This window comes from Planococcus citri, chromosome 2 (genome assembly GCF_950023065.1).
Source record: "Planococcus citri chromosome 2, ihPlaCitr1.1, whole genome shotgun sequence".
NCBI classification, from domain to species: Eukaryota; Metazoa; Arthropoda; class Insecta; order Hemiptera; family Pseudococcidae; genus Planococcus; species Planococcus citri.
In genome coordinates, this window is record NC_088678.1 from 66,895,590 (window position 1) to 66,918,303 (window position 22,714).

At 35.9% G+C, this 22,714-nt stretch overlaps 2 protein-coding genes across 2 annotated transcripts; one reads left to right on the top strand and one right to left on the bottom strand.

Moving 5' to 3' along the window:
* The first annotated feature begins 1,976 nt into the window (after positions 1-1,976).
* On the top strand, positions 1,977-6,347 carry LOC135837255 (MD-2-related lipid-recognition protein-like). The gene is made up of 4 exons (XM_065352470.1): positions 1,977-2,535; positions 2,633-2,770; positions 2,868-3,037; positions 4,938-6,347. Exons 1-4 carry the CDS (start codon positions 2,442-2,444, stop codon positions 5,022-5,024), a joined length of 489 nt encoding a protein of 162 aa, XP_065208542.1. The 5' UTR covers positions 1,977-2,441; the 3' UTR covers positions 5,025-6,347.
* LOC135837254 (cytochrome P450 4C1-like) lies at positions 6,338-14,179 on the bottom strand. The gene is made up of 12 exons (XM_065352469.1): positions 13,902-14,179; positions 13,616-13,811; positions 13,401-13,507; positions 13,233-13,323; positions 9,095-9,280; positions 8,921-8,990; positions 8,707-8,830; positions 8,436-8,615; positions 7,235-7,303; positions 6,982-7,150; positions 6,714-6,893; positions 6,338-6,612 (listed from the first exon to the last, which is right to left on the bottom strand). The coding sequence occupies exons 2-12, from the start codon at positions 13,809-13,811 to the stop codon at positions 6,425-6,427; spliced, it is 1,560 nt and encodes a 519-aa protein (XP_065208541.1). The 5' UTR covers positions 13,902-14,179; the 3' UTR covers positions 6,338-6,424.
* Between the last annotated feature and the right edge of the window lie 8,535 nt (positions 14,180-22,714).

A 22,714-nucleotide genomic window follows, 5' to 3' on the forward strand; every position in this document is an offset into this window, starting at 1 on the left:
GACTTTTTGAAGGCTCAATTCTCCGTCTGGTTTAAATGTACCTACGAATATTTCGAGACATTTCTCAAAAATTTACGAATTTTCAGAAGAATTTGAATGAATTTCAAATGTTTGCGAAACAATGTTTGGATTTTTGAGTGCATTTTAAGCCCGTCTGAGGTATTTTTTGGGTGTTTTGTTGATAGTAAAAATTATATTTTTAAGAGAACTTTTATGAAACATTATCATTGGTGTTTTTGTACTGATATTTCGTGTTAAATATTGTCGGATCTTTTGATGCATTTTTCTTAGAGATTTTTTCAGGCCAATTTTTCAAAATGAACATTCAAAATCGTAGACAAATTTTTTTTTAAATTTACTCAACATTTTTTTGTAAAATAAAATCAATATTCAACATGTGGATGGAAGATTTCCAACTAATAGTTGAGAAAAAGGTAATGAATCTGCTCTGTTGTCAGAAATTTTCGTTAAGAATATAAAAAATATACTTTTTTGAGATATTTTTCTAATTTGGGGTAAGAAGGATACCTGAAACAGAATTTTTACGAGAAAAGAAATTGTAAAGGAATCATCAAGGAACAACTTTTACTTGAAATTTTTTTTCCATGGTCCACGAGGGAGGTGATAAACGTTTGAATTGATCATGAAGTTTGATCATTTAAAATTTTCCCCATGGGATCCCTTCACTTTCCTTTTTCACTCTTTCAATTTTTTATCGATATTGGTACAACATTTTTACGTGTACGCATAGTCCCTATGGTACTTTTTAAGGCGTTTCTATTTATAAATCACATTAGTTACATGTGAATCAGAAAATTTGAAAATCCAGTTGAAACATAACAAATCTTGTAAAAATACTCGTATTATTGTAATATGATGAAAAACTTCACCAAATAGTCCCATGCTTGAGAATTTTTTATATTCTACGCGAATTTCCGTAAAAATATGACGTCTATCTCATAAACTTAAAACGAACTTGAAATTGACCTTTGGGATTATCTTGATATTGGCGTCATTCTTTATGGCGAATCATTCATTAATTTTGCAGTTCCTTCGTCATTTATCCGACAAGAAGTTTATAAATGATTATAGAAATTGAAATCTACATCTTAAAAAGTGAAACTCAGCTCTCAAGTAGGGATGACAAAAAACATCGTTTTCAGTTTCTACTTCCTATTTTTTTTCTTTTTTAAAAGAAATTGCATGCAGTTTATCATGTCTTTACTTTATAATGTCTTTTCGGTTCATTTATATTTTTTATGTTTATCAAAAATGAGGATCATGAAAGGTTATTCGAAAAATTCCAAATTTACCTACGTGTTACTATCATTTACCTACTTAAATACTAAAATACTTTCGATTTATGCAGACTAAGTATAATTAAATCAACGTTAGGTAACCTTTATACATTGATATTATATGTCTGTATGTCAATGGTACCTATTTAGATTTTACACTCATTTTGTTATCGTATATTAAGTTGAACTCACTCACGTTTATTTTATTTTATTTTTTTTGTTAAAAATACCTGCTTATTTTGCAAATATTTATGCTTAGATAAGTCAATCAACTTTTATCGACTCCTTGGGCTTTGTTCCTGTTGCTAATTTTATCAGCGAAAGTTCTGCTACTTGTATTGAAATAAAAACTCAAGATTAGATTCGAACGTATATTATAATATTGTATGCTGTGTTTTTTCCATTCGATAAGATAGGTATAGAGAGGAAAGCTAATAATTTGAGATTGTATTTTTGTATGCGTTCCACCATCGGTACTTTGATAGTTTGACTTGATTGATGATGAATCGGTAAACATTCGCAGAAGTCATTAAAATTAATATTTTCCTCCTTAATCGTACGTTTACTTCGATAAACAATCGATAGCATGCCGTTTAGTACCGAGTATATGGTCTCTTTATAAGTACCTGCCTATTCTAATAGGGAAAATGACAAACTGCGATGACCTGTTTGCAGATTCCTCGTGAATTTATCATTTACTTCACCTTTTCGAGAGCACAACTGGAGTACTTCGGGTGCATAATATGGCAAATATTTGGTTACCTGCTTCAAATACCTATACTAATGCATAAGTTTTCGATACCTATATTTATACGTTTTATAATCCATCCAATTCGTAAAAAATTTTCATTTCGTTGCCAAACACGAGGCTAAGTAGCCTTCGATTTTGCATTTTCAACAATAATTAACTGAGATAACAAAAAAAAGTAACTTACGCTGCCAAATTTACTAATTAAGAGAATAACCGAGCTGACGAATGAATGATTTACTTGATTGATTTCCTTATCAATTCTCAATTCATCATTTCTCACGTTCTCACGCTAAACATACGAGCACATTATTGATGTGCGTTTTGTTCTTTGCTAAAGAAGTTCAATTGCGCGTTAATTTAAATATAACTACCCGCCTACTCAGTGGTGAAAAATGTCGACGAAATTTTCATTTTTTGGTGTTTTAATTTTGATGATGGGGGTTTACTCGGTTGTAGCTGAAGAAATTGAGTTTTTACCGTGTTCACGTGAGTATATAAATTTATCGATATTGTTAACTATAGGCTAGACTAAATATTTAAAAATTCTTGTAATATTTTTTGCCATTTTGAATTTTTTCAACAGGTAACACGACTATACTGCAGCAATGTACTATCAATAAAGTGTATGTAAATCCTTGCCCCGAAGCTAGAGCAGCAGAACCTGAACCATGTCAACTTCCGAAAGGAACTAATTCTACTGTGGTCTTTGACTTCACACCGAGTAATCATTTTTATTTTATTTTTACTTTCGTTGCCTCGTGTGAGAAGATTTCAGCATATTTTTACTGGTCGATATTTATATTTTTTTGTAATTTTAGATTTCGAATCCAAATCGTTGTCTGCTCAAGCGTATTCTGAAACCTTCCTGATCGATTTGCCTATGCCTGGTCAGGATACTAATGCTTGCCATTTTACCTCCTGTCCAACTGTACCAGGAAAAAAGCAAACGTTTGCTTATACTCTTGAGATCAAAGATTACTATCCAGAAGTAAGATTTTTTTTGTTTATAAAATGAACTTGAAAGTAAATTAATGAGAATAAGTGTATAAAATGACCTACAGGGTGTTTCAAAATGGTATGATGATGCTTTTTATCCAGTAATTATGCAATGCTAGGTTGGAACCCAAAAAAAAATGTCAGAAAATTTTGACCAAATTTAGTGGAAACCCTTCATTTTGAGTTAAAAGTCATTCAGAAATTTTTTTGGCCCGGATGTGCCATTGGAGAGGAGATATGGGTTTTCAAAGAGGGAGTATTTTCGAAAAAATCGTGTTTTTTTGCTCGATAGCTCCTACTCGACCTGCTTTGGAAAAAACAGCCTAGTTTCAAAAAGTAATATTTGAGATTTTGCATCAACTTGGGGTTGGGCAATTGACATCAAAATCCAAGACTACTTTTAGAGTCCTACCGAGCGGTTAAAAATTTGCAAAATTGCATATTTTTGAGTAAATTCATGTTTCAAAATTTTTTTATCCTCAAATATTTTGCATTAATCAAGCTAAAACATTGAAAGATATCATTTCTGAATTTGAAGAAATATTTTGAAACGCAGTGGTGCCAATTTTTTGTCATTATTGACAATTTTAAAAAACCGAGAAAAAAGCCAAAAACTTACCAAATTTTTTCGGTTGTTTGAAATTTGTGACAAAGATGAAAAAATTGGTACCACTGCGTTCCAAAATATTTCCCCAGAATATTTCGTGTTTTTTTCAATTTCCAGAAATGTATAAAAAAGATTGATGTGTAGAACTGATTCAATCCCCCTCCCCTTGATTGGCATGTTTTTTCACAAATGATAACATAGGTATAATTATGGAAATGCTTAGAAATAATTTTTTTCATAGAAATCTTGATAGCCTGTCTGAATTTTGAAGTAATTAATATTTTCTAACGTTCTAGTTCACTGAATCATTTTTTTTTAATCTGGAAAAAATGGAGAAAAATTGAAGTTGAACTTTTTGTGCATATGCATATGTACGTACTTAATATTAGGAGAAATTGCTTCAATTTCATGATGAAACCAAAAATCACTTAAATATTCGTGATTTAAAAATTTTTCTCCCTAGAAAATAACTTGTTTTTTCAAAAATTTCTCAATTTTTGAGCTACAAAAATCAATTTAAAATATTAGGGATCCGTGAATGTAAGTCCAATGTTGAAATCCTTACTCAGAATACTGGTTTATGTTGCAAAAATTAAAACTAAGATGATCTTTCTTCACAAAGTAGGTAGCAAGGTACCCAAAAAATGTTCTCAATCTCAATTGATGATTTTTTGTGGAAAATTACAAGAAATATTGAAAAGAGAGCTTCAACAACACTTAAGCAGGGTATCTACGTAACAGGTAGTAAAAGTAGTGAAAAAGTAGTGAACTTAGTCAGAAAGCTAGTGAAAAAATGTGAAAATTCAAACTCGCTACAAAAACTTTCAAATCATTGAAAAAAAAGTATATTTATGATGAAATTAAAAAATATTTCGTATACAATATTTTGTCTTCCAATTTCAATTTTTTTGAAAACTTTCCTGTTATGTGAAAAATTTGTCTTAGTTGATTTTTTGTGTTTATGGAAGGAGGAGGAGGTCGAGGGGAGAGCTTTCTGAAAATAGGGTTGAAAAATGTAGTATTTTTTTTTCAAAAAAAAATTTCGTTAGTTACCCAAAATATAGCAACTGAGTCGGCATTGAAAAAAAAACTTATTCTACATGATCCAAATATGTTTTGTGGTCAGTAAATATGTTAAATTTTTATTAGCCATAATGCTATATATTTTCTCCTTTGTGCACTTAGTAAGTTCCAATGAACAGTTACATTTAATCAAATAAAATATTACATCAATTAAGTTATTAATCGATCTGGCTGACTATTAATGCCAATTAATTTTTTGCAGGCTGAATACACATCAAAATGGAAACTTTGGAACGAGAATGATGAAGTGTGCTGTTTCAAAACAAAAATCAAAATTGTTTCAGTGTAATATATTTGCTATGTAGATTATTTGATCGGTATACGTGATCCCAATGTAATGTAATGTAGCTAGTACCTACTAAATACCTACTAGCACTACACCTATATCTACATATAAACTATAGTGTATGTACCTCTACCTACAGGGTGCGGCGTGGGAACGGAACGTGTTTTAAATTGTAATAACGCCATCTATAAAAAACGTAGGGATGCAATCTCGGATCTCGTTGGGAAGAGGAAGAATGCCGAATTTTTTTGATATATTCATTTTAGTTGAAAGCTTTTCAGTCTTGAATACAGAGAATACAGAATTTTAACGAATAATGTAAACATTTTTTTGACGTACATCACACTTCAGTGCGCTCTCTCTTGAAAGCCACTCAATGTATAAATTTGGTGTGAATGTACTGACTGATAGCGCGATTCTTCCTCTACAAAATGAGCACCCAACGAAGTCGATACGTTGAAATGCGGCCGATCTGCGGCTTTCTAAAGTTGAAAAAAACCGGTTTTCCTTTCTTTTTTTTCACTAGGGATGGGTGACTTGCTCAAAACTTTCAAACTTTTAAAGCTCTCTGGAGGCCGAACGAAGCATTCTAGGGAAAAATGAGATCAAAGAAAATTGTAGAGAATTAAATTTCCAATTGACATAATGTCATTAGTTTTTTTCTAGGAGGCTTTGTTTTCGCTATATTTGCAAAAGAAATTTAAAATCAAAAATTTTTTGTTCCTGATTTTTAATTTCTTTTGCAAATATAGCGAAAACAAAGCCTCCTAGAAAAAAACTAACGACATTACGTCGATTAGAAATTTAATCCTCTACAATTTTCCTCGACCTCATTTTTCCCTAGAATGCTTCGTTCCGCCTCCAGAGAGCTTCAAAAGTTAAATGCGCTACCCAATTCTTGTGAAAAAAAGTAAAAATCAGTTTTCCAAAAAAAGACATGCTACTGAAAACACCCACTGCTCAACCATCCACTCACCCATGATGGTTTGTAAATAGGCCAAAAAAATTCGGCTTTCTTCCTCTTTCCAACGAGACCCGAGATTGCTTCCCTACGTTTCCAATTGGTGGGGCGGTTACAGTTTGAAACACGTTCCGTTCCCGCGCCGCACCCTGTACTTGTACCTACCTAGACCTACCTACCTCCGTAAATATCACGGATTATGTACTTCGGCTATGATGTTGACAATAAGTTCGGTTACCTATAGTTTCCATATCAATCAACTCATCAATATCAGCATCAGTATTATAGATCATTAAATTTCACCTATTGTACCATGAATTATTAAGTACTCGTACGTAAGAATAAAATCTAAAAAAAGAGCTCAACAGGTCAATTTTATTTTTTAAATACATACCTATCCGCAATATAATTTTATCTTATTAGATATTAATGATTTCATTATTCAATCATTCAGCAAATAAGAAGGTTTTTTAATTCGAGGTTTTAAGGAAATGTTGTATCCATTAACACAAGTTATCGTAAACGAGCTGTTCAGTTGAATGTCGTTCATCGTCATTGTCGTGTGGAAGCTGTACTTTCGCAGAAACGCTGTTGCAATTTGTTTCATTTCTAGTAAAACTAAATTTTGCCCTGAAATATAGGATAATTTTTTGTTTAGATTTCAAATATGTACTCAATACCGGTTGTAGGTATAAATTGTTAGGAATGTATATTTTATTAGGTATAGGTACCTATGCAGTTCCTAGCACCGGCGCTGAAAGGTATGAACGCGTGCTTAGGACGATTTGCTATTACTTCTGGGCTAAAATTTTGAGGATTGAATTCCCAAGGATTTGGGTAATACTCAGGATCAAAATGAACTGCAGCTATGGGTATAAGAATTACTGTACCAGCAGGGAAAATTCGATCACCTAGAGACGTGAGAATGATGAATAAGGTCTTGCCGAGTATCTTTTACTTAGTTACTCTTAAACAACTGACAACGAGTAGATTAGATACCTATTTTACAATCTTCTGACACGTCTCTCAAAATGAATGGAGTCAAGGTGAACCTTCGTAAGGTTTCTTTCAATACTTGGTCGAGATACGATAACCCTTTTATATCCTCTTGATCTGCATCACGGTCGCTGTCACAGAATACATCGTAAAGCTCGTCGTATAGTTTTATCTAAAATGCAAAATTACATTAATGTACAATGTTATGGTAGCTCTTTACAATGTGCTTACTCGTAAAAAATTCAATAATTTTAACCTGGATATCTTGGTGAATTGCTATTGCCAAGAAGAAAAACGCCAGTTGTGTGGAGGTGGTTTCGGTTCCCTGGAATGAATAATGTATTTTTCAAATATGTACCTGATTTATGGAATAATTATTTCATCAATTGGGTGTACACATTTCCCACCTAACAAGGGAGGTGCCCCAGGTGACATGCACCGATTTAAATGATTCTTGCACCATTGGATAGAGGACATCGAACATAGTCTACCACAAAATTTTCAGCTGCTGAAGTTGATATTTTGATTTTTCAGATCAATTTATCGATTTTCACAGAAAAATTGGTCAAATATAGTCGGCGCAGGTCGCATACCGAAACCTTCAATATTCTTTGGGCATTTCAATACATATGATGAGACTAGCCCACGGTGTAATTTTCAGCTGCTGAAGTTGATATTTGACCCTTCCAGGGCGATTTTTCTATTTTCACATGGCAATTCTGAAAAATTGGCCAAAAATGGTCGGCGGAGGTCGCATACCAAAACCTTCAATATTATTGGGGCATTTCAATACATATGATGAGACTAGCCCACGGTAAAATTTTCAGCTGCTGAAGTTGATATTTGACCTTTCCAGGGCGATTTTGAAAAATTGGCCAAAAATGGTCGGCGGAGATCGCATACCGAAACCTTCCATATTATTTGGGCATTTCAATACTTATGATAAGACTAGCCCACGGTGAAATTTTCAGCTGCTGAAGTTGATATTTGAGTCCTCCAGGGCGATTTTTCTATTTTCACAATTGCTATGTGAAAATCGAAAAATTGCTCTGAAAAATCGAAATATCAACTTCAGCAGCTGAAAATTTTGTGGTAGACTATGTTCGATGTCCTCTATCCAATGGTGCAAGAATCATTAAAATCGGTGCATGTCACCTGGGGCACCTCCCTTGTAAGTATAGGAGCAATAAAATCGTGCAACATATATTTTTTTTCAATTTTTTAAATTGTGAATTATAATTTCTGTCAAAGCTCCATTCATCCATCCATCCATCCATCCGTCTATCATTGGGGGGGGGGGGGGGGGTAACAAGAATCTATATCAATTTTTTTCAATTCAGAATAATATTTTCCCCATTTTTTCTGACTGAAATCCATTTTTTTTTCAAAAGGGAAATACCCACTTGGGGAGAATGAAGCCGTTCGGTACAATCCTATATCTCTAAATTGTTACGTACTCCTATAATTCCGTTCATAATTTCATCGTGTACAATTGATTCATCGTATCCGTCATTAAGCAACTCGAATGCTTGTGTTAGGAATAATTTTGGTGGTAATTCCTTGATTCGTGATTTTTCTGGATTTTCGTTGTGAAGTGTTATTTCCTCTTTTATTTGGGGCATTTTTTCGTTCAATATCTACGATGAGGAGAATGAAAATCAATCTTCATTACTGGACCAACTCACCAAAAACCAAGAACCAGAAGAAAACACAATTTGGGTTACTTACATGTTTAGTAAGTCCTCGATGTCCTTTCGATATCTCCTCATTTTTTATCCTGTAGTAAAAATAACTGATAAATTTCAGATGGAACCATGGTAAACACATTTTTTCATACGCTGTTTGCATAGCTCTGAAAATAAATTTTACATCCACGTTTCAATTTTATTAAGTACCTAACGATTATTATACATGTGTAGTACGTGCAGGGGCGATTGCATACTTCATGGTGCTGAAGTGAAATTCCTTGACAGTTTGATTGTCCCAGCTCAGTTCAATGTTGTATAAAATTTCTGAAGTATGAATGAATAGTACAAGTATGTGGTATAGATAACCTATCAATCGTCAACACCTAGGTACTTATTAAATAATAAATGTTCATAATTTGTTCACTTACTCAAAATGATATCGTATGATAAATGAGTAATGTAATCATAAATATTGAATTCTGGTCCATTCACATGCTTCTCTAACATTTTTATAGCGTTTTTTGTTTTACTATTTATGTCGATTGCATATTGCTTGAATCGATTACTTCCAAAAGCTGGTACCAGTTTTTTTCTGTTATTTTTCCAAGTTTTCACTGCCGAAAAATTTCGTCGTGTGATTAAATGAATACCTAGATAGTTACATAGGTAATTCAGACTTACCAGCAGTGGCGGATTTAGCATTTTCTCACCCTTAGACAGACTGTAAATTGCCGTCTCCCCTTCCCTCTCCCCCAAAAATATTCCTCTAAATTTTTTCCAATCTTGAATGAAGCTTGAGAATTTTTGAAAATACAGTATGTCAAGAAAGTATGCACCTAGTGCCCAGTGGCTTCAATTTATACCCATAAGTGGAAAGAGCTAGCAAGACGAATGAAGCGGCATTGAAAATTTCAGGCCTGTGCTCAGGGTGTCCACAAATTGAATAAGCAAGGTCACAGGTGACCTGGCAACGGGTTCCCCTTAAAGATGATACCATAAAAAAATTTTTAAACCCCTTTTGGCCCTTTTTATTACGAATTTACGACGAGTACTTCTTTTTAAAAAAAAAACGATGAAATGTCAATGAAAATTGAAAATGGTATCTATTTCAAAAAAAAATTAAGTTATTAGGTATATACCTACTTAACTTAAATAATAATAATTTCATTAGGGAAAGGGGAAGGGAAAGGGAAATCCTAATTATTAAACAAGCGTCTGTTTTGATAGAAATGGCTGGTTGGGGTGGAATTTTTTTTTCTGAACTTGGAGTTTTTTCGAGTGTGGTGTGTGTGTGGATGTGGTGTCGTGTGTTTAATGGTTTTACATACGCTTTTTGTTTTTAATTAATGTAAAAAATTGACTCTTCGTCTTTATACATCTAACTGCTCAATTTTTACGAAATTTTAGCGCTACGGATAGTAAAATAATGGCTTGAATTTTTTTATTTTCCTATTTTTTTTTTTACTTTTTTACTCTTTATTTTGTATTTGTATAAATAAGTGGTACCAAAAATATATTTTTCGTTCCTTTTTTACCCTACTTTAGTAGGATATGGAGCCAACTTTAATTTTTTTAAAATTTTTGTTTCAGTATTGAATTTTATTTTTACAAGTGAAGATAATTATTGAAAATTCAATCAAAGTATGTTACGTATATATTTTTAGAGGTGAGAAGTTAAAGAAGTACCACAATACAATAAAAATAAGAGACAAATGCTGAAATGCTCATACACTGACACTACACAGAGACGAAATTTATATAAAAATAATTAAAAACAAAAAGCATACGTAAAACCATTAAAACACACGACACCACATCCATACACACACCACACTCGAAAAAACTCCAAGTCCAGAAAAAAAATTCCACCCCAACCGGCCATTTTATCAAAACAGACGCTCCCGGCCATTTTATCAAAACAGACGCTCGTAGTAATTAATTAATCGTAGTTGTAGTTGTATTGTCTCATTTCTGACTTCACCAATAGAAGCTGTTAATTTACATGAAAAATAATTCTATTACGCGACACCAGACAGCGCTAGTACATATCTAGGTTATTGAAAACCTGATGAGATGATAATGAGCATTACCCACTACAGATACAGCCTGGAAGTGCAGAGCGGCAACGTCTCAAAAACCATACGATGTAGTCTCATACAGCTGCATTGTCTTATGGGATATTGCCCAATTTCTTAGTTTTTCTTGAATATTTTTTGAATGGTTAATGCTACAGATTTGAATTAAAAACCAGCTTGTAGAGGAAGGAAAGTAGATAATTTTTCATTCTTCAAACACCTATGTGCTCGATCAAAATTTTGATTTATTTTAATTTAAATGTAAAAAAATTTCAACCTTGAAACTTTGAACTTTAATAAATCGAAAATTTGATCGATCACATAGGTGTTTGAAACATGAAAAATGATCTACTCTTTCTCCTCTACAACCTCGTTTTTTTCCCAAAGCTCTAGCGCTTTTTGATCAAAAGTTATAGAAGCTCAAAGCTTTGAACTTTCACAACTTTTGATAGAAAAGCGCTAGAGCTTTCGGTAAAAAACCATTTGAAAGGGGATGAAATTCTGAACATTTTGGTATATTAAAGTACCTATGTGTCCACTGAAAATTTTGCGTAATTTCAATTTAAAGTTGACATTTTAAAAAATCTGTCCATAAAAATGTTTAAAAAATCGCCATTTCTGTACGAAACTCGAAGAAAGATATACCAATCGATAGGAAATTTCATCCTCTTCAATTTATGTCCTGACAAAAATTTTCCTAAACCCCCTCAGTTCCGAGAAAAATCCCAGTTTCAACGTTACGCATCGATAACTACATAAGAACAATTGATATAGTCCGTTCCAAATAAGAAACGTCAACTGACAACCCGCAACACACGACGAGGCGTGATGTTCGGGGAACTGACGGGGAGGTAAACAACATTACGCAGCAATGAAAAGAAAACCGGTTATCAATTTCGTTGGTTTAGCGTAGTGCTCAACCTTGCTTGTTCGTGTGCACCCTATGTTTTGCTCCTTGAAAAAGTTGGCGTTTCTTATTTGGAACAGAGTATAAAGTCAGACTACATTCACAACGTTGCCAGATTGCACTTCCAGGCTGTATCTGTAGTGGGTAATGTGATGAGCCGTAGCGATTTTAGTAGGGAAAAACCTGATTGGCCTAAAAATTCAAACCGGTTTTTATTGGCGCAATGTATTCTAACACAATAAGGCGACAAAAACATGATATGAATTTTTTGAAACCAGTTCATTATTTTGCAACCAGTTATCAAAAACAACCCAAAATTAGAGATAAAGATTAAAGAACAAAAGTTGAAGAGCTTGAAAAATTGAACCAATTTTGCCAATTGGATTTGGAAACCGGTTCATTAGTTTTAGTTTGCAACCCGTTATCGATAATGACTTGATACCTAATTGGAGATAGAGAAAAGAGCTTGAAACAACAGTTGTACCTAGAGTGTGAAAATTTGGTCAATTTTTGCTAATAAAATTTTGAAACCAGCTCGTCAGTTTGCAATTAGTTATTGGAAATTACATGGTTGCAAATTAATGAACCTGTTTCAAAATCCAATTATATAGCAAAAATGGTTCAATTTTTCAAGCTCAACAACTTTTGTCTTGAGTTTTTTTCTCTATCTCCAATTTTGGGTTGTTTTTGACAACTAGTTGCAAATTAATAAACCGGTTTCAAAATCTAATTACGGAAAATAGTTCAATTTTTCACGTTCGACAACTTTCGTTTCGGGCTTTTTTCTCTATCTCCAATTTTTAGGTGATTGTCAAAACTGGTTGCTAAATGCGAACTAATGATCTGGTTTTAAAATGTGATTAGATAGGCAGGATTGTGTAATTTTTCACGCCCTACAACTTTTGTCTTACGCCTTTTTCTCTATCTCCAATTTTTGGGTCATTTTTGATGACTGGTTGCAAAATAATGAGCCGGTTTCAAAAATTCATATCATGCTTTTGTCGCCTTAGTGTGTAGATACACTGCGTCAATAAAAACTGGTTTGGATTTTCGAACCAAACCGGTTTTTCAGTTTGTGGACACCCGAGCACAGGCCTGAAATTTTCAAGGTCGCTTTTGAAAAATGAAAGCTCTCATTTCACAGGTTTAGGCCGCCTTGGAGCCACCAACTGGTGTTTAAGCTCAAATTGAACTTAATTTTATTGCTTTCAGTTGACTGCTTTTGCTTATTGTTTTGGACAAAATTTCTTTAAAGTGGCCCAAATGAAGTTTAAGCCTTTCCTACACACCCAGATTTGGTAATTTGAGCTTAAATCAATTCAATAACCTATACTTATAGAAGAAGTCATAAATCTTTGTAAAGTAGGTATGTTTTTATGGACGCAAATATTGAAATTTTCATTTTTTTGGTGAATTACCTATGAATATTTAAAAAAAATAAATGATAAGCTCATAAAATCTGATGGCTAGGTAAGCGCGTACCTATATTGCCTGCGCATAAATCCGTCCCTGTTTACTAAAAAAAAGTAGGTATCCCAAAAACACATCAAATATTTATGTACTCGTATCAATATAAAAACTCACTCGAACTTGTGAACAATCCTTCACCCCAATAATCATGGAACGATTGGAACAAATCTGGTTTTCCCAACATTTTTGAGCTCATGAAAACAGCCTTGAAGTAGATGTTACCAAGTGAAATATTTTGATTTTCAAAGTTTTGTTATTGGCTAAATTCAAAACAAAGCTTACATTTAAGTCTTCAACTTTTGATAAACCTACGACAAGATGTCTACCGAACCATAACTTGTAGATGTGTCCATATCTATCCGAATATTGTGTCAATTTCTTGATTGAATCTAGTTTTAAAAATGGTCAAGTATCAGAAAGACATGGATATTATTAAAATACGAGTAGATATGGATTTAATATTATCAAGATGAAAAGAAAAATCAAACCGCACGTACGATCGCCATAAAAAAAATCTGCATAACTTCCAAATATTGGTGTTTCTGATGGACCTGGTATGGTCTCAGCAAATTGTACTAAACGTGGATCCCTTCGGTAGGTTTTAAAAATATAGATCGTTAAAATGACTAAAATTAGTGCTGGTAAAATGCACAGAACGGTTGTGGTATGGAATGTGAATAAATTTTGAAACATCTGGAATAGTGCAAGTAGGTAAATGCGATTAAATTCATTAATTAAGTTAGGTAGATAAATAGGCACTTGCATAATACAATATTATCTTACTTTTGCAGAAATATATGGTATACATGCGTACTACGTTAAGCATTCACTCACTAGGTACATATAAGTATGCCCGCAGTCGTAAAAAAATATTGATGGAAGAACTTACAAAGTTTGATAAAAATTGAACCAACAGGCGTTTTATATGCTGTTATTATCTGGAAGTGCGATTACTCCCAGATCACTTTAGGCGAAATAATTACACTTCATTGTTTCATACATAATCGTAAGTACATTAGCGGATAACATCGACCTTGCAGCCTAATTCAGTTTGCTTTATGTTCAAGGCAACAATAACAAAATTAAAGTCCGTCGCAATCTAGGGAAGGCAACAACACAGAGTCTACCTTATCGGTCTACCCAGGAGAAAAATGTTGCCTACTACAAAAACCGGTATTTTCGCGGCTCGTACTATTTGTATTTCTTTTCAATGCGTAATTTTGCGAGGAGGTGCCGAATAATTTCAAGAAGTTGGAATTTTTTACATTGAAATAAAACATTTCGCGACTTACTATTCAAGATCAAGAATAATGTATTCTTAATCTATACGTAAGAACTTAATTGCAATACTTTAAACAAACTCCTGCACTTGGTAACAAATATGCAGGACAGGGGACTTTGGCAAAACAATTTATTCAAAATAGAGAATTGCAGAAATTTGAGTTTTACTCAAAAACCATCTTGAGGGGCCCACAATTTTTTTACGTCACATTAAGGGCCTACGGAAGTCAATGTTAAATTACCCATTTTCATGTTCCTTTTTCTACAAAATGGTTTGACCTACCTAGATGAAATTTTGGTGAGTGGTACATTGAACTTTAGACTTCACTTTAAAGCATGATTTTTTTTTAGTAGCCACCATTGATTTTAGCGTATAGCAGATAGCCAGATCTATTGTTCTTTTCAGAGACATTTGAATTAGTACATGCATCTGAAATGTAGTTGTCGCTAGCATTCGTGTTTTAGCTCGAATGCATCTCAGATGCATCCAAACACATCCAAACCCTTATAAACGTTCTCTTTTTAGTTGTTGGGTGTTGTGGAAGTTAGGTTGGTAACCAAATGTAACATAACTACTTCATTCTTCACCCTCCCCCAACCTGTCTCGCCTATCTTACCCTGGCTTTGCTTTTTTTCATTCAACAATTGATAGAAAAGATCGTTTCATTGTGTAACAGTGTGTTTTGTTTAGTAGAAAAAGGAAAGTAGCAGTCAGACGGCCTTTAGAATATATTTCAAATTTATTTTCAATGAACTAAGTTTATGTAGGCAAGGTAAAAAATTGATCAAAAAGTGAGAGAATCATCAATAGACTAGTAATGTAGGTATTATTAAAATGAAAAATCTTACAAAAAATTATTCATCAATATTTTTCCAGAATTTTTGATTCTTAGGCAGCTAAAAATCGAGTTGATAGGTACTCAACCTAATTAGCGACTTTAATCAACATTTAAGCCAGTTTCCAGGCAATCCAGGCGGACATCTCCACTGTAGTTTTTGAGCAGAGTTCTCGTAAGGGAAATATTTAATTGAAAAATTTGAAGTTTCCGGTAAAAAAATGCGTTTGAAGTTTCCATCTGGAAATCGTCTCAAATGTCGATGAACTCATAAAACATGTTCAGTATCAACTATCAAGTCTATTTTTAACTGACCAAGATTATTATCCACACCTTTCGAAGAAAATTCAAAACTCTAAAAAAATTGAAATTCACGCTGGAGGCTCCAGAATGGCTTGAAACGGTGAAATTTGGATTTGAGGGAGGTTAACATTAGTTTTAGGGCTAATTTTCATCATTTTTGCTGGTTACATACTTAGGTACTTCTTAAAAATCATAAATCACTGAAAATAATCAATTTTATATTCAAACATTTGCCAAAAAAATCGAAAACTAAATTTGGGCACTGGGCAGCTAGAATTTTGGTTATGGGGATTTCAGAGTAGACTCTCTTCAAAAATTGCAATCGGGTTCACATCGAAGATGACACCTCGAGAAATTTTCTTGATAGGCAACTAGGTAGGTAGGTATGGAAACAAAAACCAAGTGTTGAAGTATGAACAAAAACACTCGAGCTAAAAAATAAAATTGCACCCCTCTCCATGCTTTCAGACAACTAAAGTCACTTTGAAAAAAAAAATGTACACATCTAAGACCGCCATAACTACGAGTATTATGGCGAAAAAATATGTAAATAGTGTAAAACAAATATTTTTGGAAGAGAAACAAAACACTTGAGCTACAAATTAAAATTACCTCCCACCTCCTTTCTCTCAGACAAACTATGCCATTAATTTTGAAAAAATACATTCATTTCAGGCTTTGAAATGTTCATTTTCAAAAATTTGGGTACATTAATTTGATTTCAAACAAAAAGACTTTTCAAATTTTTTCAATTTTTTGCAAAAAGAAGGATTTTTAAGAAAGCGAGACTTTTTCACAATTATTTTATAAAGAAACAAGATTTTTATGCAGTTCTTGACAAAAAAAACTGAGAATTTTTTCGAAATTTTCTGACAAAAAAAATGACAATTTTCAGAATTTATTTGGCAAAGTCAACGAAAGGCATTACTTTTTCCGATTTTTGGCGGTAAGAAATACTTACTTCGATGGTAGAATTTTTTTTAGGGGTCACCAGACTAAAATTCAAAGTGGGTAATGAAGTGCATTTTCAATTTTTGGCGAATTTTTGAAGATCAAATTTGATTAAAAATAAGCAAAAATGAAAATTTAAACTAAATTGACCTGAAAATTTGTAATTTAGTTGACATCTGATACCCCCCCCCCTTAATTTAAAAGAGTTTGAAACCTCCATTTTCTGGACTCGTTTGCATTCACAAAACCTAGAAAAATTACTTCCTCAAAATTACAACTTACAAGGGAACCTCTTGAGGTGTCACTCTCCGATTTGAACGTGACCGCGATTTTTGGAAAGAGCATACTCTAAAACCTCCAAAACCAAATTTTCAGCTGCCCAAGTTCATTTTTCGGTTTTTGGCGAACGTTTGAAAATTCAAATCAAAAGTGACTGTTTATGGCGATTTATGCTTTTTTTAAAAAAAAAAGTGCATACTTGATCCGTAAAATTGGGCAAATTAAGTCCAAAAACTAATATTAACTACCCAAATCTAAATTTCACCGTTTCCAGCCGTTCTGGAGCTTCCAGCCCGATTTTTAAATTTCTCCAGAATTTTGAATTTGCTCCAGAAGGCGTGAATATGAAGTTGGGCAGCTAAAAATCGAGCTGTGTATTATACTCGACCTGTTTAACGAGTTAATCCACCTTTGAGCCGATTTTGAGAGTGACACCTCAAAAGTGGTTTTTTGACCAGCTTTTTTCAAAATTAAAAATCCAAAAAATCAAAAGTTTCCCGTTTGCGTGGATTTGAAATTCGCGCTAATCGCTGTATTTCATCCAAAACTAACCCCCCCAAATCAAAATTTTATCATTTCCAGCCGTTCTGGAGCCTCCAGCGCGATTTTTTAATTTCTCCAGAATTTTGAATTTACTTCTGAAGGTGTAAATATGAAGTTGGGCAACTAAAAATCGATTCGTGTATTATACTCCACCTGTTTAACAAGTCTATCCACCTCACAAACGGTAAACTTTTGATAATTTTGATTTTTCAATTTTGAAAAAAGCTGGCCAAAAAACCACTTTTGAGGTGTCACTCTCAAAATCGGCTGAAATGTGAATAAACTCGTTAAACAGGTCGAGTGTAATACACAACTCGTCAAGAGGTTCCCTTGTTAGTGATTTCGATATGTACTTGCTCGGGACTTTTTTTTTTATAAAAATAGAAAAAATAGCTTCATGGACAATGTTGTGTCTAGTTGTATTTCACAAAAGATCGAGGGTTTTATTGTGAGCATGCTGTCTTGTGTTCTATTTCTTATGTTAAGATCCGTCTTTGTAACTTGTGTGTGATTCGTATAGCAGGTAAAAAACGGTTGCATTCATCATTTTAAAAAAAGGTAACAAAAAAAAAAAGGTTCAAAATGAGACACCATCTATCAACACTTCGAAGTACTTCTTACTCGTTGAGTCGGTGCTGTCGAATGCATCTCGACTGCAGCGCGGCACTGTGTTCAGATGCATTGTAACGTTTCCAAAAAGAACAATAGGACTGGCTATCTGCTATACGCTAAAATCAATGGTAGCCACTACAACTCAATTGACAGATTTTTTTGTAACACCTTTTTTAGTCAGATTTTTTCTTACATAAAAATTCATTAAAAATTTTTAAATCAATGAAAAAAAAAACCGGTGCTTTAAATTATAGAATACAGTTCTACAAACTCAATAAAAAAAAATTGAATTCCGTCTGACCAATCTTGAGAAAAAGGAACATGAATGCCAAAAAACATAAGTTACGGGAAATCGCATTTGAAGTTTTGCACCTATTTTCAATCTTTTAAAAAATTATCATGCAAGTCGGCTTGAACATTCAGTTTTATCGAAGAAGCGTCGAGATTGTTGTCGTTTTACTGTAAATTACGAGGTAATTTCGATTTAGCGTTAAGTAGGTAGTTAGCTAGGTTAAGTTACTAGCGCTCTCTACTGTTTAACAACTAGTACTAGTCTCTCGTTACTTTTTGACAACTGTAGGCTTTGTATTAGCTTCGTTAATATATTATGGTATGCCGTTGATGGTAGTTGCGTTTTATTTCCTTACGATTAAAATGATTTCCGTTTTATTCGAAATATGCGTTTTTGAGAATTTACTCTTCGAGAATAACGAACCGATAATATGGTAGCAGAGCGTGGTTTAAAATTCACGGTTTTATAACGTTTTCTGTTGTTCTTGACCGAAGGGCGTTGCAACGTGCACGCCATTGTGTTGCGCCAAAGTAAGGTATGGTGTATTGTATTTAAAACTTTTTTGCTTTATTCGAGAGGCGCCGTTTCGTCTACTCGACCGCTAAAGCGTTTCTGGAAATTCAGTGCCGTTACACTGACCGTTAGCGAGGTGTTCGCCGTTTCCGACACCACGTGTCGTACATACAGCCTGTGCTGCCGATGAAGACAAGGTCTTCGAATAAAACGCCCGTACCTGTTGTACCTGTAGTTCCGTCTAGAAGTCAAGTTCGAAGACAGCGCAAGAAAGCGGCGAAATTACGAAAATCGATTGCTGAAAGCGTAAGCGACGAATCAGATATGACGCCTACGCCTACGCCTACACCTGCGCCAGCAGCCTCCGGTGCTGCGGTGCCCGAACAGACGTACGTACCGATTCAGCCCGATAAGTCCATGCTCTTCGACGGCACAAACTTTCAGACATGGCATCGTCGAATTAAGCTTCGTATTGGCGCTTGCGGTCTGTCCGATACGTTAACTGGACCGACAGCCTCAACGAAAGCTAGGCGTGATCAAGCGTTGGATATTATTCTTACCCACGTTTTGGGCCACGTCGTCGATATCATCGAAGGAGACGATCCGTATACGTTTCTGGAAAATATGAAAGCGAGGTACCAGACCAAGACGAAGGCGCAGCGATGTGCTTTGAAAACGAAAATTGCCAACGTTAAGTTACTCGATTATAAACGCGGTGAAGATTTTTGCGATGCGGTTCGAAAGTTAGCACGCGAAATTGGCGACGACGATGAGTCTACCTGGTTGCTGAATGGGCTGCCAAATACGCCGAGAGGAGACTCTGTTCGCGATGCGGTTCGAGCTGCCCTTTTGATCAACGACAATGCGGATGGCGCGAGGGAAGTTATTTGCGCTGCGTTCAAGACCACCGAACAGCCGTCTACGATTCGATCGTCCGCTCTCTCTACGTCCGAGACCAGGCCTACCTGTCATCGTTGTCAACGACCGGGACACGTAGCGCGTTTCTGTTACGCGGTAATTCCACCGCCAAATAGAAATCAAGGCGGCGGCCGTGGTAATTCTAATGTTAGTGGTAATAATAATGGTAGTAATAATAATAGTCGTAATAATTATGTGTATCGCGGTCGTAATTCAGGTCCGAGACCTGACAATCGTATTGTTAACCAAGACCAAGCGTCTGGCAGCGGCCAGGGTCATCGTTCTAGTCCTAACGGTTCTAACCGTCCGCCTGCGAGTAATCAAAATTATCGTGGTGGCGATATTAATAAAGCGAGGTGTTTTCGGTGTCGAAATTATGGCCATTTAGGCGCGAATTGTCCTACCTACGGTGATCACGTTCAGCAAAGACCACCGAACGCGCAGGGTACGGCGTTAGTCACGTTCGATCAGTGTGACCAAAGTGAGAAGAGAGAATGCGGAGAAGATTGGAATTTAGTGTCGTTTATTTTGGATTCGGGTGCGTCGAATCATTTCGTGAATGATGATAAATATTTTGTGTCTTTGTACGAAGTGTCTGAAAAGGTTCGCACTGCTTACACGGGTCAGTGTGTTGCTGTTACGAAAGTCGGTACCATTCGTTTGTATGATGAGTTAGGGAGATTGTACACTCTCGATGGCGTTAAGTACTCTTCGGAGTTTTTGTGTTGTTTAATGTCGACGGAAAGATTGCGTGAGAAAGGGTGTACGATTACGATGGCGAATGATGTGTCGGTGTATGCGCCTAACGGTGATTTAATCGGTGTCGCGTATATGGTCGAAAGCGGTTTACGGTCTCTCACGTTCGAATATGAGACTGGCGTCGAAGCGGCAAACGTGCTGCCCGGTGAAGATAAGCGTTTACTTTGGCACCGGCGTCTGGGCCATCCGTGCGCGGAAACTGTATCAAAGTTGAAGGATATTCCGGTTGATCCTTCTTTGACAACGACTACGTGCGACGTGTGCTCGCGAGCTAAAATGTGCCGCCAGCCATGTTGCACTGAACGTCAAACAGCAACTCGAGCGTTGGAATTAATCCACTCGGACACGATTGGGCCGTTGTCGGTTTCGTATGACGGTAAACAGTACGTCATGACGATACTCGACGATTACACCCATTATAACGTAGTATATGTGTTAAATAATCGCGCCGAAGTTGGACCGTGCTTCGAGAACTTCGAAAAGTTCACGACCGCTCGTTGGAATTTGAAAATCGCAAAGTTACGTTGCGATAATGCGCTGGAATACGTGAAGGGCCAAACGCGACGCGTGTGCGACGAGAAAGGAATCGAAATTCGTCCGTCGGAGCGATATGTGCACGAGCACAATGGCAAAATCGAGCGTTTTAATCGTACGCTGATGGAGAAGGCGCGTGCGCTATTGTATGAGGCCAAGATGCCGAATTCGTTTTGGACGTTAGCGGTGCTGCACGCCGGTGATTTGATTAATCGACTCCCTACGCGAGCGCTGTCAAAGCGCACTCCGTTTGAAATGTGGCATCACAGGCCGAATGTTTTGAAGTATGTTCGTGTGTTTGGGTCATCTGCGCGAGCGTTGATACCGTACGAGCGTCGTACGAAGTTGGAAGAAAAATCGAAGCGGTATGTGTACGTCGGAATGACCGAGACCGGCTGTTGTTTAATGGATGTCGAAACGAACGAGATCGAGTGTTTTACTCACGTCGAGGTGGATGAATCGATCGTCTACGGAGATTTCGTTCGCGTTCTGCCGAGTATTGATATTCCCTTGGACGAGGGAGCGAATGTGCCGACTGAAACAGCTATGTCAGCAGCTGCCGTCAAAGAAAGTGAAATGACGTACGAAGAAGCGGTCTCCGGTCAAAATGCAGCGAAGTGGCGTGCTGCTATGTACGAGGAATTGTTGAATCTTGAGCGAATGTCGACCTATCGCGTGGTCGAGCGACCGAACGGTGTAAAAGTGCTTGGCGTTAGATGGGTTTTTCGTCGTAAACCTAACGGTACTTTTAAGGCGCGGTTAGTGGTACTCGGCTATATGGAGTCATTGGTGTTAGACGAAGCGGATGTCTACGCTCCGGTGGCTCGCGCCGAGATAATAAAAGCACTTGCCTCCTTAGCTGCCCGCTTTGGCTGGCAGATGCGACACGTAGATATTACCGGTGCGTTTCTGTATGGCAAGATGCCTTACGAAGTGTACGTTGAGCTTCCGAAAGGTTATGCGTATCGTGGCGGCGTTCGAAACCCTGTGTGGTTGTTATTGCGGTCTTTGTACGGTTTGCGAATTTCTCCGGCGACGTGGTATGAAGAATTGAAGCGAATTTTGATTAAAATAGGCATGGTGCCTACGGTATTTGATGCTACCGTTTTTGTTTTCTGTTACGATCGTATGAGATGTATTATGGCGGTGTATGTAGACGATATTTTTATTACGGGCTACGATAACGAGTTGATTGATGAAGTAATTGGTCTACTTAAGTTGAATTTCGATGTGAAGGACCTCGGTCCAGTAGACAATTATCTCGGTATTCGTTTTCTTCGCGATGGTAAGTCAGTCACTCTCGATCAGACTGAATATATCTGTAGTATTGTGTCTCGTTTTAATTTGTCTGAAGCAAATTCTGTCGCCTCTCCGTTGGAGGATTTTTCGTTTATGGACGCTACGGTCGATCTGAGTTTAGAAGGAGTGTGTCGTGAGATGATTGGTTGCCTCCAGTATATCGCCCAATGGACGCGACCCGATATAGTGTACGCGGTTAATTTTTTGGCAAGATATCAATCGAAACCTTCGGTTGAGTTAGTTCGAGCGTGTAAACGAGTATTGTGTTTTCTAAAAGGCTCCAGTGAGCTACGTTTAAATTATTCTTGTCCGGATGACGTTCTTTTGGCCGCTTATAGCGATTCTGATTTTGCCGGTGACGTTAGTGATCGTAAGTCAACGTCCGGCTGTGTCGTTTTCATGTATGGTAATCCGGTGTATTGGAAATCGAAGAAGCAACGCGGTGTTGCTACCTCAACGGCGGAAGCGGAATATAT